We start from the raw sequence: 14,642 nt of genomic DNA, 5'->3' as shown, positions 1-14,642 counted from the left end.
GTTCTTTATTTTGTAGCCCTGAATGTCTAGAATCTATGTTTTTGATCATGGACCAAAAATGGTTGAGAACCACTGATGCAGACAAAAGTCATGATCCCCAATCCAGAGACCTCACATATAACATGACAAGAGATGACCAGGAACAATGGGAAGAGTTAAGAAAGGGAAGACAAGTGTTACAAAAACAAGAACATATACTAACTATCATTAGTTATACACATAGCAGGAAACTTTTCTCCAAGAAATTCTTCATGTAAAGGCCCAATCCTGCAAGGTGCTGATGACACTCAACACACACTTTAATCAGGCAGCTTGCAGGACTGGCTGTTGAAGACTAGAGTTATAATTTAAGATTTTAAATTTTTTGGTAAATTATTTGTTGGTTTAGCGATTACTGCCGAAGAGATAGATCAATTTCTCAGACAGACAGGGGTACATACCACCACCCCCCAGTGTGCCCCATATTATTTTTAATATATTACCTTTCCTCTTTATCCAAGGTTTTCTTCTCTGCAGGACTAATCTTTTTTGGTGGTACAGGAGGAGTCACTTTTCTGCATATCTCTTCAATGATCCGTTTATTCAATCTGCTTTGTACTGCAGCTTTCAATAAAATTCTTTCTACTGCTGTCATCCCATCACCATGAGAATATTTAGGAATTTCTGGTTGGATTAAAACTTCCATATCATCAAACCATGGAGGATAGTAAGAATTTTGTTTTCCTGAGAGTTTATGATGAAGTTTGATTAGCAGGGACAATATGCTTTCTTTGATTTCCAGAATGGCTGTGGTTAGCTGTGGTGTTGCACCAGGTGCTGACCATTTCATTGATGTCTTGGGACGAACTACCTGACTTGCTTCACTGCTATTGCGATTGATAATTTCCTGAAATTTCTTTCTACGTTCTGCAACCAAGCTGAACACTTGAGCTGTCCCTGAATTCTTAAAAAAAGAAAGAGCTATTTGTAGTGGATTAATAAAAGGCAGTACAAGAATCAACAATAATCATTTTGCAAAACTATATGCAACATCTTTTCAGCTTCCAACAGCTAGCTAATGAAAAAACAATGAAGCCATTCCTATGCCTTTAATTTCCTCTTCCCAAGCAATTAGTTATTTTGCCATAATTTAAAAATATTTCTATATTCAAAATACTCCTGCATGTCCAACATGCTTTTATACATATTGATTATACTCATAAATATAAAAAGCCAGGTATGAAAATGTAAAGTATATATATATATCTATATATAATTTAGCTGAACAGCAAATAATCAATTTCATATTTAACATTAAGATACTGAACTCAGTGAGCTGTTGAGTGATCAAAACTATAGAGAATCCAGTTACTTTTTAAGTGCCTAAATGTGGCATTAGGAGCTTAACTTTTGGATCCTATTTTTTCAAAAACTTAGTCCTCATTTTCCAGAAAAGCTGAGCACCCAACAGCAGCCAATTATTTAGGTGCTCACATTTGTTGTTGTTGTTTTAAATCATGGCCAGTTTTTATTGGGAAAAAAAAAAATGTTGTGCTAACACACAAAAATACCTACTATATAAACTATACTTCATTGCTGTAGCTTTCTTTAAATCTGGTGTTCTTACGTAAAAACATTAACAAAGATTGGATTATATACTGGTTATAAATATTTTATGATTCCAGTTTGTAAAAATTAATTTTGCTTCCACAAAAACAAACCAATTTGCCATTAATCATTTCAAATAACTTATTAATGTGATATAGAAAGTGTAAGATTATTCAGATACGAGAAGCTAGACAACAGAACATTATTATATGTTAGTAACATTAGTTTGCCATCTGCAGTGGCAAAAACAAAACAAACAAAAAAGGCACATATATAGTGAGCCCATATTTGCTCAAGTAGTAGGCCAGCAATAAAACCATTTAATACCTTTGATAGATGGAAATTATTTTAAAAAACAAATTATGTCAAATTCTAAGTCATTCAAGTCTATTAGTCTATTATTTAAGAATGAGAGGCTGACAAAATGCATAGGTACTTGCAAAATAAAAAAAGTCTCAGAAATTAATGGATTTCACTGGAAGTTATGGTGAGCATAGTTAAAGCCATATTGCCAGTTAAGGGCATTAGAATACAAACTGCACACAAATCTACCTCTCTTTGAAGGCTCTTAGACCGCCTTGGACTCTGGTAGGTTGGGGCAGGGAGGAAAAAGAGGGTGGAATTAAAAACGGTCATTTGGAAAAAGGTATGTTTTGAAATAACTTCCACACTTTAGGAATAATCCTGCCACAGAAATAATGTAGGAGTATTGGTGAGGAAAAATACTCCTGAGAAACTTATAAAACTAATCAATATTAAGGTAAGTTAAATGGTCTTCAAAAAAAAAAAAATCAATATATTAGTTGCATCTTTCTGGCATTCTTATTACAGAAGGCAAAAAACCTGGGATTTCTTTACACTTACTTGGGAAGAAGCTAAACCATCAGAGCTGGTACTTGCAGGTGGTTCTCTCTTTACTTCTGGAGCAGTCTCTGGTACTCTCACTCGAACATAGTTAATAAAGTGACGCATGTTAGACACCAAGTTATTATCTGGAAACCAACTGTCATGGCAACGTTCATGTTCACCAACAGAATCCTAGAGTAATAGCCATGAAAAACAAATCAATGGAAAAAACTTTGTGTAAATTTTATTTTTTTATATATATATTAGATAGATATTTCTTTTATAGACTATGATAAATAATGTTGCTTTTAGAACTGTACCAAAGCTGATTATTATCTCTGTAGTAAAAGGGAACTGTACACTGGAATATGTACCTCGGTAAAAATGATACAGATCTTCAAAAATGCTAGTGACAGACTGCTGGACTGAGAACCTCAAAAAATGTACAAAGATTATATTTTGTTCAAATATAAGCATCTATAAGTATATAAAAAGAGCACTCATGAGGAGGAAAGGAATTCTTCAGGGTAGAAAAAAGTGGTATGAACTGAGAGTAATGGGATAAAATTTCTAACTGTGAGCTCTAGTATAGGGTAAACTAATCTTCTAAGGCAGTGGTTCTCAAACTTTTGTAGTGGTGACCCCTTTCACATAGCAAGCCTCTGAGTGCGACCCCCCTTATAAATTTAAAACACTTTTTATATATTTAACACCATTATAAATGCTGGAGGCAAAGTGAGGTTTCGGGTGGAGGCTGACAGCTCGCGACCCACTGTGCAATAACCTCATGACCCCCTGAGGCATCCCGATCCCCAGTTTGAGAACTCCTGTTCTAAGGAGAATAGCAGAAGTCCAGGTGCCTGAGTCATATAAAACAGAACTGGATAAAGCAATGAAAAAAAATATATCGTAAGGAAAAATCCTGCACTAGTTAGGGGCACGGATTAGCTGACCTACACAGAACCACATATATTCAAGACCTATCTATCTAGGTTCTTACAGGAAAAGGTAATGTGAAATTCAATGGCTTTCTTCAAAATAATGGTATATCGCTGCCTTCTAATGCTTTTCATTTTGACAAATAATATATATATATTTTCTAGGTCAGCAGTTCTCAAACTGTGGNAAAATGTATATATATATATATATATATATATATATATATATATATATATATATATATATTTTCTAGGTCAGCAGTTCTCAAACTGTGGGTGGGGACCCCAAAGTGGTCCCAACCCCATTTTAATGGGGTTGCCAGGGCTGTCTTAGACTTTCTGGTGTCTGGAACCAAAGCCTGAGGGCGTCAGCCCTGGGCATCATGACTCAGGTTACAGGCCCTGTGCCTGGAGCTGAAGTCCTTGGACTAAAGCTTTGGTCCCCACACCGGGGGCTCGGGCTGGCTCAGGCTTTGATACCCCCTCCTGGGATCATGTAGTAATTTTATTGTCTGAAGGGGGTTATGGTGCAATGAAGTTTGAGAACCCCTGCATAGGTCAAATAGTCTTTCATTATGCTGCCATTATATATTTTTATCAAATATTGTCCCTTTCACCAGTATTCTAGATATCGTCATCTACAGTACTAATGTTTAATGACCTCAGTATTTTCAGTGCTGACAGTTACATGGGTAAAGGACAATGATTTCTCCAATAGTTACTGAGATTCCTCCATGAAAATTTCTCACTTAAACACACTAAACTGGATGCTGTTTTCAGTATTTTTCTAAATGGGTTGTTCACCTATACAAAAACTGTGTGATGGTTTAAGATAACTGTTGTTCTGGAACTGTAATGCTGTCAAGTAAATTTGAGGAATGGTAACTTCCTCTCATCCACCACCACTTTATCTCCATTTTAAAAACAGTTTTTAAAAGTAGAGTTTCTGTCCTAAGTGCTTTCTCCTTTTTCATATGATGTTTCTTATTAAGCTATCCAAAATATAGCTTCACTTCATTTATTTCCTTGTTTGCATATTACATTAAATAATGGAACAGTATGGTTCTGGGAATAAAATTTGTTGTTAAATTCATTAACAAAAACACTTAAGATTTTGCTTCCTTTATGTAATGTCTGGGGCCAAATTCTGCTCTCAGATATTCATGTACTTTAAAGGCAGAGAGATCATTGTGGTTAGCTAGTCTAACTACCTGCATAAAATAAGCCATAGAATTACACCTAGGAAACTGCTGTATCAAGCCCAATAACTTGTGATTGAACTACAGTCTGTCTTTAAGACAGACAACCAATCTTGATTTAAAGATTTCAGGTGATGGAGAATCCACCATATCCCTTGTTAAGTAGTTTCAACGATAAACGACCCTTAATGCTAAAAAAAAGGCACTTCACTTCCAGTCTGAACTTGTTAAGCTTCAACTTCCAGCCACTGGGAGTTATAGAAGCATTTTAAAGTAAATAATTTGATTCTAACTTTTTCAGAAGTCCATGGAAAATGGAAATTTTACCTTGGCCCCTGATCCTGCACGTTACTTTTTCCATCCACATGGTCTCACTGAGGCCAATGGACTCTGTGCAGGTACAGGGACCTGACCATGTGGAACAACCCGAATGGCTCTCAGCCTACCATTACGATATCCTCCCTGTAAAGAATCCTCCCAGACGTGGGATACTCAATTTTAAAACTACTAAAAAAAAAAAAGGTATCTTTACTACATGCTTCATTTGTGTAGCCTTCAGTTGGTGACTAAGCGTTGGTGTGAAGATTAATATTGTGCAATTAGACAGACCTACTCTAGCTTCATAGAACAAGTAGGAGTTTTTGTTTGTTTTTAGCTAGCAGAATATTATTGATCGCCATGAATTCTCTGAATATCTCGTTGTTTAAGGGTTTTTTTGGTGCATACAGATAGGATTTAAAAACCTCTTTTCATCATTAAAAAGCCCAAACCTTAATAAGAGTTTGACCTTGTGGTTGTGACACACCTTTGCAGACCTGTTGTTGTGAATTCATTTGATAATTTTTGCAACTTTAATATTTTCTATAATTTTTGTAATGTGTAAGAATACTGAAAGTGAGAAGACCAATATGATAACCAATATATCAAGTTGAGAACAGGCAAAGAGGTACTTGAAAGCTATTCTTTAAGTGAGCTTTATAGTCAGTTCATTTTCTGTAAACATCTTCAAGCAATAATTTACTAAATATCAGCCAAAGCCACTGCACCACTCATGTTATGACATTACACAGACCATTCCAGCATATGCACTACAAGATTTTAATTTAATTTTCACCACTGTATGCTACCTTATGATATTCAAAAAACACATATTAATTTAAAACAAAAGTTAAGCAAAACACTCCTGAAGAAAGTTTATTAACTAGCTATTATTTATTTTCTCAAGATAATTTTCCCAGGAAATAGCCCAAATCTTAAGGAAGGGTCCTGAAATCCAAAAAAAAATATTGGACCAAGAGCCCCATCTTGTAAACCTAGCTTACACATGTAAATCCAATTGTAATTGCATACAAGTATGGACTGTATGATTAGGTGCCAAGTCTTCAGGTTAGACTACTAAAATGACATTGTTTCATGAAGACCTGTTTAAAATAGGAGGAAACAAGAGAGAACTAATTCCAACACCAGCTAATTTCAGCAATTTGGCAATGTTCAATCACAGTCACATCAACAAATAATAAAGCCACTTAACTGTCTGCCTTGCTGTAACCTGAGACAGAAATATTAAGAAGCCTCAAACTGATCCCTGGTTATATGATAAAATGACAATCCTGTATCCCTAATCAAATTTTAAAATTCTCATGATTAAATCTGGTTTTAAAATCATGCCTACAGCTTCTTAATTTTATTGTTTAAAGATCATATATAAATAATACTTTCCTTATTAAAAAGCAAAAAAATAATGACATTTAACACTTACTTCTTCATCAGACTCCTGCTCTGGTGAATCTTCTAGTCCCAATTCAATCAAATACAAAACCATGCAAAGGACATGTTCTGACAAATTTTGATGATCCATCAATATCTAGGGGGAAAAATTTATATTTGTAACTCAGAAAATGAGCATTTTGAGACCCTCATATGAAAAGTGCAAAGACAGCTGCCAAAGAAACTGATGGAAGAGGTCTGTAACCTAAACTGAAAGATAAAGAAGGTAACCATGATTTTCTTTTGATGGCAGATAAGGGGTTCGCGTAAGATTTGCTGCCCCAGAACATGAGCCTTTTTCCACTTACACCTGAATGCCCTTCCAAGTAAGCTCTTCAGAGAAAATAGATGGATTTGAGACACCTGCTTGAAAATACCAAACCTTTTTCTTTGCATACTCTCAGGAGCCATACCTATTGAGAGTGGAAACCTGAGTGGGAATGTATTAAAAAGAGCAGTTAGACAGACACTATGCCACATCAACACTTCTGTTGTCCAATTCTTTCATTCAGAATTTAAGCTCTGATTTTAAATACAAGTTTCTTGCTCTTAGAATCGTGAAGGAAGACTGCCAATGTGAACTGATTTAGTGCTATCCTACTGCATCTACAAGGAATGACAGTCTGAAACAATAGCTCTCAGATAGGTCAACTGCCCTATTCATCTTACTGGGATGTTTACTCTGAAGCACCCCAACAACTTAAACGCCATTCTTTTCCTCAAGAGAAAACTCTACATAGTTTCTAGACTCCAACCCAGTATCCATCTCCCAGTTTGCCTGACTCCTGAAAGGCTATAAAAACAAAAGATTTGGGATCTCCAAGTAGGTATCTCAAGTCCTCTTAACTTCCCTGAATGAGTCTGCTGGAAGGACATTTAAATGTAAACAGAGAATGACTGTTTTCCTTTTTCCCCCTCCTACAGTCCAAAAACTCCTTCCAGCAGAAGCCTATGAAGGCTAAAACTCCTCAAGTTTACAAAGAAAAGGGGGCGAAGAGGGGAAAAAAGGGAAAACGAAAAACTAAGGAAGGCATAGTACCTGGCTCCTACCTTACTGTTCAGTACTCAGAGACAGAACTCTGCCAGCAAGAGCCTTTCCCACAGCTTAGTGCAAATAAAGTACCACAGACAGGAAGTTATTCTGCTCCCATTAAAATGCATTTTCTGCCTACTACCATGCACCCATCCAAACTCCCAGTGATAGTAAGAAAAAATAAAACATCAAAAATGTAAGGTTATACAGAAAACAAAACAAAAAAACAACCCACCAGATGCCTTTGTCACTCACGCATGCTCAGCTTATAGCAATGAGATGAGAACAACTCATGCAGTTGTTAATTGAGATCATGCACTCACAGTGCTGAGAGTCTGACTATTGACTTGTTGACCCTTGATCTATCAGAACCCTAGAAGATGAGAACCCCATCTTGGTTTCTTTTTATTAAGACATGGTTAGCATGACATTACAAACCCAATACTGGCTCACACTTCACTCCCTATTACTCATTCACCATACCCTCTGAATGCATTAAATGAGGGTAGAGCAGAGATTCTACTCCCAGCCAGTCCTCACGTGCAGGAAAGGCTCCACTAGAAAAACAAGACTATCCACCTCATCTGCAAATCAACAGACAATCCTAGAAACTCTATTCAACTACAGACAGCAAAGGCTTCTCAGAAGCACTGCTGGAAATGCTGAAATGACACGCTAGAGGAGTCTGCTACTGTACCTCATTTTTCTTGAATGCTTCGACATCAGTATAGATAACACCTTGATACTATTGCGCAAAATCTCCAAGCCACTGTTAACGATGGGTCTTATGCAAGTTATTTCCACACAAGACAACTGGTCACACAACAGACTGGCTCCTTTGCCTACACATCACTACCTCCTACGAGCAGTCTGCAGCAAAAGGGTCGTTCTGGATTTCTCATTGTTGCTGAACACACAGAGTAACAGCACCAAATATTACTTTTCTTCCATCTTCCACTAGCCAGAAGACTGAGCCTCAAGTTATCAAAGTGATCCAAAGCTTTGTGAGCTCCAGGCTGAGACTATTAAAATTCACTAGGCATGAGCAGTCCAATATTACAATAAAGCTTCCATTAGCCCACCATTCAATAGCTCACATCCTCAGCCACACCATCCACCAAAAACATATTATCCTGGTGCTCCACTCATTATACTGGCTCCCCACAGAAATTGGGCTGAAGGGCAAGGTCTCTGGGTTAACTTTCCAGGCTCCCCATGGAATTAACACAAGATACCTCAGAAAGTATTTTCCTTTTGAAGAGGCCTCCCTTGACAGTTATATTAACCAGGAACAACAAAGATGTCAAACTCAAAGGGAAAGCTCATGAGAGCAGAAGGCAGAGCTTTCTTGGCAACAGGACCAATTCCTAAGAACTCATTACCTAAGGAGATATGAATGACCACAAATTTCACTGTCTTCAAATTGAAGTGAAAAGCTCATTATTTGACTTGGCTTTCCCACAGTTCCAGCTAAACAGAGCAAAGAAAAAAGGGGGAAAGAGGAGGTAGCAAATAGAACTAGGGGAAACAATAAATAAATGCAAACAAACAAAAAAAGCCCAACTGCCTTGGATGAAATATGGAGGAAAATTAGGCCACTAGCCTATTATGATCTTGGTTATCTCAGAGAGGTATTCAGAAGTTTCAGTGATGGACACCATTATAAGAAGCTAGATAAGTGTCAAGACCAATCTGAGGATCTGAGCTCATTTTTTGAAGCACAGACTTGTTTTCCAGATCAGCTCCCACATTTGTGCTGACTTTGGTCTCTTACTTAAAAACCTCTGCTAAAGTACACAATCATTCAAATTGAGTTGATGGTGAAGAGTGTTGAGAGAATGAGACTACTGAAGAGCAAGTTTGTCTCTGGAATGCACCAACTTCGTTATCAGAGAAATTTGAAGAACTTCAGCAAGTGCACTTTATGTACATTTGTTCAGCAAGAGGTGATAATCTTTTTCTTAATTATGTTCAGGTGAATATATTGTTTAAATGGAAAAGACAAACATAGTTCCCTAATCCTCACTCTTTCTTTCCAGGCAAACATTATGGGTACATTAGGATTATGACCAAATCAAAAGGTCAGGTAAGCCTGGAAAAACGTTAAGTCTGTTTAAGCATGATTTTCAGCATCCGGCAAACAGCTTCTCATCCTCTTCGCAGGTAAACATTAGTCATCACACTCCGCTGCTAAGGTCCTTGTCCATGTTTCATAATCTTATCAGAGGAGTCCAGATCATCAGGAATATTCTCTTTATCTACCAGGACTGTAAATGAGAGCTTCAATTTATATCCTTCTTCCTCACTGTGATCAGTTTTGAAGTAGCTATTTATGACCCTAAGAGAATAAGCAGGATTAGTAAATCCAGCTGACACTCTTTTTAAGAGCATACAGACTAATGCAATTTCCAGAAGGTCCAAGGAGAGTACCAGCCAACTTCACTTTTCCCTGATGAGGAGCATATTCAAAAGACTTCAGAGATACATAAAAAAGCAGCCCAACAAAGCTTCTCAAAATAAATAGAATTAATTAATTATTAATTAATTAATTAAAGAGATAGCTTAAGCTTTCACTCTTATCAATTCGGGAAAAAAGAATTCTTAAAAAAACAACACCATTTCTCATCCCCTGAAGAGGGAGAATTATTAGAGTCACAGCCAACAGAGTTTAGACGAGGAAATTCAGAAAGTCCTCCCCTCTGGCGAACTTTTTCAATCAAAGGGAAGAACAGTTGTAAGAACCCCCAATTTACAAGAAAAGGTGGAGGAGAAGGTAAACTAGAAGCCTGTCTATACTAAGCTCAAACAGATTTTGTTGCAATAAAGTTTAAAACAAGTTTTAAAGACAGTTTAGTTGTGAATGGGCCAGATTATTTTATAAACATTTATAGCCCTGAGTTCCGCCAGAATGCCATTTTAATATTTTTTATAACAAGAACTGTTCTGCACCCAGTCTGGTCTAGCTAGCTAAATGATGTTTGAACAGTTTTAAATGTATTCAGCAAACATAGTTTAACCTCACTGTGAATAGGTCTTGAGAGAACTGCATTCAAGACAGCATTAGCATGAAGACTGAAACATAATCATGAGCTATTATGCCATTCAGAAACAAAAGGCAGATTATACAATACTTCCCAAAGCAGTCATGTGTATACTTGATTTTTTGTGATCTCAAAAAGGTCAAACGACATAAATGCTGTCTTAAATCACAAGAGCTCATAAATGTACAAAAAACCTCACGTAGAGACCCCTTACGTCAAACCTTGGAAACAATCGTTGCTTAGTTCCTATATTCCTAGCAGAAGTAAATTTGTATATTCTGATTAGAAAAGTACACTGAGAGTTTAAATTTCTCATAATGAAGTATTTCCTTTTAGATTCTTGAGAGCTTCACGGTGGGACAAGACAGGGAACCCACCAATGGCAACAGTTGCGAACAAAGCAGTTTGGGGTGATGCATTCCTTAAAGACAGTGCAGAGCCTCTGAACAGCAAAAGCATTCAAAGTGTTCAAATCTACTGAAATAGAGGACTATGAAACTAGCCTTAACATTATTTAAAAAGATCACAAAGGAAAAACAGGTGTGGATAGTTGTGTTGTCCAAAAGTTTCCAATCTGAAGCATCAGGCCTTAGACAAGAGATGGGTTGGAACTTTTAGATCTACCGCACAGACCTCTATTACTTGAGCTAATGGAGTAACTTGATAGCAGTAGTAAGTTGTCATCCTCCATATAGACCAGCACCAGAGGAGGATGAAACACACACCTTGACTACAGGTTTCATAGTTATTTGCTGGCAAGAGAAGAGTGCGAGACTCAAAAATTTTGGGTTCCACTCCAGGATCTGAAAAGGAGTGTCGTCTTCTACCCATGCTCCCTAAACATGACCCTTCTGTCTCATCCCCTCCTTCAAGCTGTCCCTGTCCACCCATCTTCCCCAACCCTTGATCTGTGTCCCAGTCCTATTCTTGCCTATCCATTCCCAGTCTCCACTTTTCAAGCTTATTATCCCAGTCTCCTGGCCCAGCCAGTTCAAGTCTCCCCCTCTTCTCTCCCCATCCAATCATCCTGCTTCAGTTCTGCCCTAGTACCATTTTCCCTGCCCAGCCATTCTCATTTTCCCCCTTGTCCCCAATCTTTAGACTTCTGCCCAGGTCCTCATCTGATCTGTCTCGTCACTACTTCCCCTCCACACATCTACACTGGCTATTAGTCCCAGTCTCCCTCCCGAGGCTCCTCATCCAATCTCTGTCTTCCCCACCCACGCGCTCCTTGTCCCGGTTTCTTTACCCAGTTCTCCCCCTGTTCTCTGGCTTCCCCTCAGTTCTGGTTCCCCAACCCTAACCTCCTACTCCCACCCCACTTTTTTCCAGTCCTAACCTCCTCTGGCTCCTGATCCAATCTTTGTCTCTCATGACCCTCACTGCTCCCAGTCCCTTTGACCAGTCATTCCAGTCCCCGCATCCCAGCTTGCAGTCCCGGTTTTCCTCTCCTGTTCCTACCAGTTTCCGGTCCCAGTTTCCACCCCAACAGGCTCTATGTCCCAATCTACTCTCCACCACCGTGGTCTGTTCTTGTCCCTTCTGCATTCCTATAGGGCAACTTCTACACTGCCTGGATATCAGCAAGGAAAGGCAATGAGAATACAGGAGATACAAGCTCTCAGTTCCAGTGCCTGGACCTGCACCTGCAGGGAAAGTGCTGATCACCCCTAGGGATCATGCTCAATGTGAATGAAATCTTTAGAGGCTTTAGCTGCCAACATTTACCAAGTATCTACTGAGCAGATGTGAACTGTGATTTTTCAAAGGCGTATAACTTGGCCAAATGTGGACGTATTTTCATAGGGATGCCAAAAGGCACATCCCTGACACCTCCTTGATAAATTTCAAGTCCCTGCTCAAAGGATGGGGGGTACTAAAAGAAAAGATTGCCAGATTTATTTATTTTTTTAAATCATGGGCATGACAATGTATTTTTCCTAGCCTCATACTTAGAAATGTCTGAACTGTTTTAGCTGAAAATTTTCCAAATAAATTCAGCATGAGGCACACACGACATGTAAAATTTCAGCCTAAATGATAAAAGTTAGGCAAAGCCATAAACAAATGAAAACGCTAATGGGGCACTAAAGTGTCAGGCAACCTTAACAACAGGTGGTGCTATTAGGATACCTGACTGCTAAGAAACATATATAATATATAACAGACAGTGACAAACACAAAAATCATAGAACATGAACATGGTCATAAAATAAATTACTGAACAAATTTAAATAATGTACGTCTTTGAATTCATGCATTTATATTCCACTTCATTTTAAAATAGGAGCTACTAAAAAAAACTCAACGAGGAAAATGAAAAATTTTAAAAGTAGAAAATGCTGTATTCTGATGTTACAACTTGACCTTAGTTTAATTAATAAACAATCATTCATTAATCAAAAACAAATGAATTTTTTCTCTAAAGTACAAAAGTATCAATATTTACATACATATGAACCTGAACACTGTAAATCAAGTGTAAGAAATCTACTTAATTTTAAGCACTCTTATTTTAAGATGAGAAAATAAAAACTAGTTTTTTCTCATTATTCAGAACTACAACTGTACCTTGTAAAGAAGTGTGAACAGTACAATGTGCAAGGTTTTACAGTGCAAAAGCTTCATGAGACCTTTATAGCTTGGATGCAGTGGTGTTCGTTTCTTGTAGGGAGGCCAGGGGTTTCCAGGGAATTTTCCACTCTGCTTTAAACTGTTAAAATAAACATGACTAAAATTAAATGCTTCACTAATCAGAACTAAAATAATAGCTCTATTATAGACCGCACAAAATCAAAATATACAGGTTACTTATGTCTTAGGGTACTGACAGTTTCAAAGCAATATTATTTATGTTACATAATATTTTTCAAACTTGGGTGTCCATCGCTCTTTTATGAGCAATGGATTGACAAAGGTCACTCATTATTATTACTGGGAGCCAGTGCCGGTGTAAATCCCCTCTTGAATCGTGAGGAGAATGGACATGTACAAATCAATTGCAATGGATTCAAGAATGCTTGTTTCAGTCTTCCAAGGATTGTAAAAGAACAACAATTTGCAGAAATGTCTTCACCTCAGCAAAATCTGTTTTTCCATATGGCTATAATTATAATATATATTAGCATGGACCAAAGTTTTCTAACTTGTGTGTCAAAAGTAAGGCACCTGCTTTTGACTTCTGAAAGTTAGACTACTATATTTAGAGGTACTGAGCATCTGTAATACTCATTATTTAAATCTGAATTATCTTCAGTGGGAGCTGTGTTCCCTCAGCACTTCTGAAAAATCAGATTTGACTTTAGGTTTCTATATTTGCAAATTTTGGCCTTGGTCTCTTCCCTCAGAACCCGATAAAAACCAATATTATCATGAAACCAAGATACACAATGTTCCAATACTGCACAAATTATATTTTTATGTACTGTATAAGCATCAATTTTTCAGAATATGCTAGTTTATGGCCCAGTTCCTCTCAGCCACTTATTCCTCAGAAAATTATGATTCTTGTTGCTTGAGTCAAACATATACTTATCTATAGACAAGATGATACAACAGGACAATGTTTTTGTGTGTTTAAAAAAGCTAGAAAAAGTATTTTTAATACACACGGTATATTTAACACCTTGTAAAATTAAATTATTCATTGAGGTATGGAACATCCTCCCTGTATTTTTTAATTTTTTCCCAAATCTCTCCTGAAACCATACAATTTCTCCTTTGCTTACACCTTGTAATTTCTCTCCCTTTGCTACTGTGTCTCTTTATCATTGCAGAATTTAATCAGCTGATGGGGTCATGTGACTTTGTTTGAATGAAAAAGCCAGCAGCAGAATTCTGCATGTGCCTGCATCTGGACATCTGAAATCTGGGAAAGCCTCATAGAAAAGCCTTGCAGTTTTCAAGATCAGACATGAAGGCATGGATGAAAATTTCTGCTGAGACAATTTGAGGCATAGCTACACACTGGTAGTCTTATGTAGGTGGTGACAGGCATGTCTGTAAACACAGAAGTAGTGGAGGAGCACAATTCAGGGTAAAGTACATACAGTTGAATATCAGAGCAAGAGTAGTAACTAAGGGCAAGTACTCAGAGTGGCTAGCCAACCTGTGGCTCAAGCTGCTGCATTTATACTCTATTTTTAGCACACTAGGTCAATGGTGAAAAGGTGACGAGGACAGGGAGAAAAGGCAGACTTGTTGGTGTCACTAGCCATAACCCTAGGTAACT

At 37.5% G+C, this 14,642-nt stretch overlaps 1 protein-coding gene across 1 annotated transcript in view; it reads right to left on the bottom strand.

Annotated features, from left to right (window-relative positions):
- Positions 1–14,642, bottom strand: part of UBR3 (ubiquitin protein ligase E3 component n-recognin 3) — a 171,110-nt gene that overhangs the window by 93,224 nt on the left and 63,244 nt on the right. The window contains exons 19-23 of the mRNA XM_034786048.1: positions 12,983–13,124; positions 6,330–6,434; positions 2,452–2,625; positions 2,140–2,172; positions 483–943 (exon numbers count right to left, since the gene is read on the bottom strand). Coding sequence (XP_034641939.1) covers positions 483–943; positions 2,140–2,172; positions 2,452–2,625; positions 6,330–6,434; positions 12,983–13,124 — 915 coding nt within the window. The remainder of the gene's footprint in view (positions 1–482; positions 944–2,139; positions 2,173–2,451; positions 2,626–6,329; positions 6,435–12,982; positions 13,125–14,642) is intronic.

This window comes from Trachemys scripta, chromosome 11, assembly GCF_013100865.1.
Source record: "Trachemys scripta elegans isolate TJP31775 chromosome 11, CAS_Tse_1.0, whole genome shotgun sequence".
Lineage (NCBI taxonomy): Eukaryota > Metazoa > Chordata > Testudines > Emydidae > Trachemys > Trachemys scripta.
This window is presented reverse-complemented; position numbering and strand designations above follow the sequence as displayed.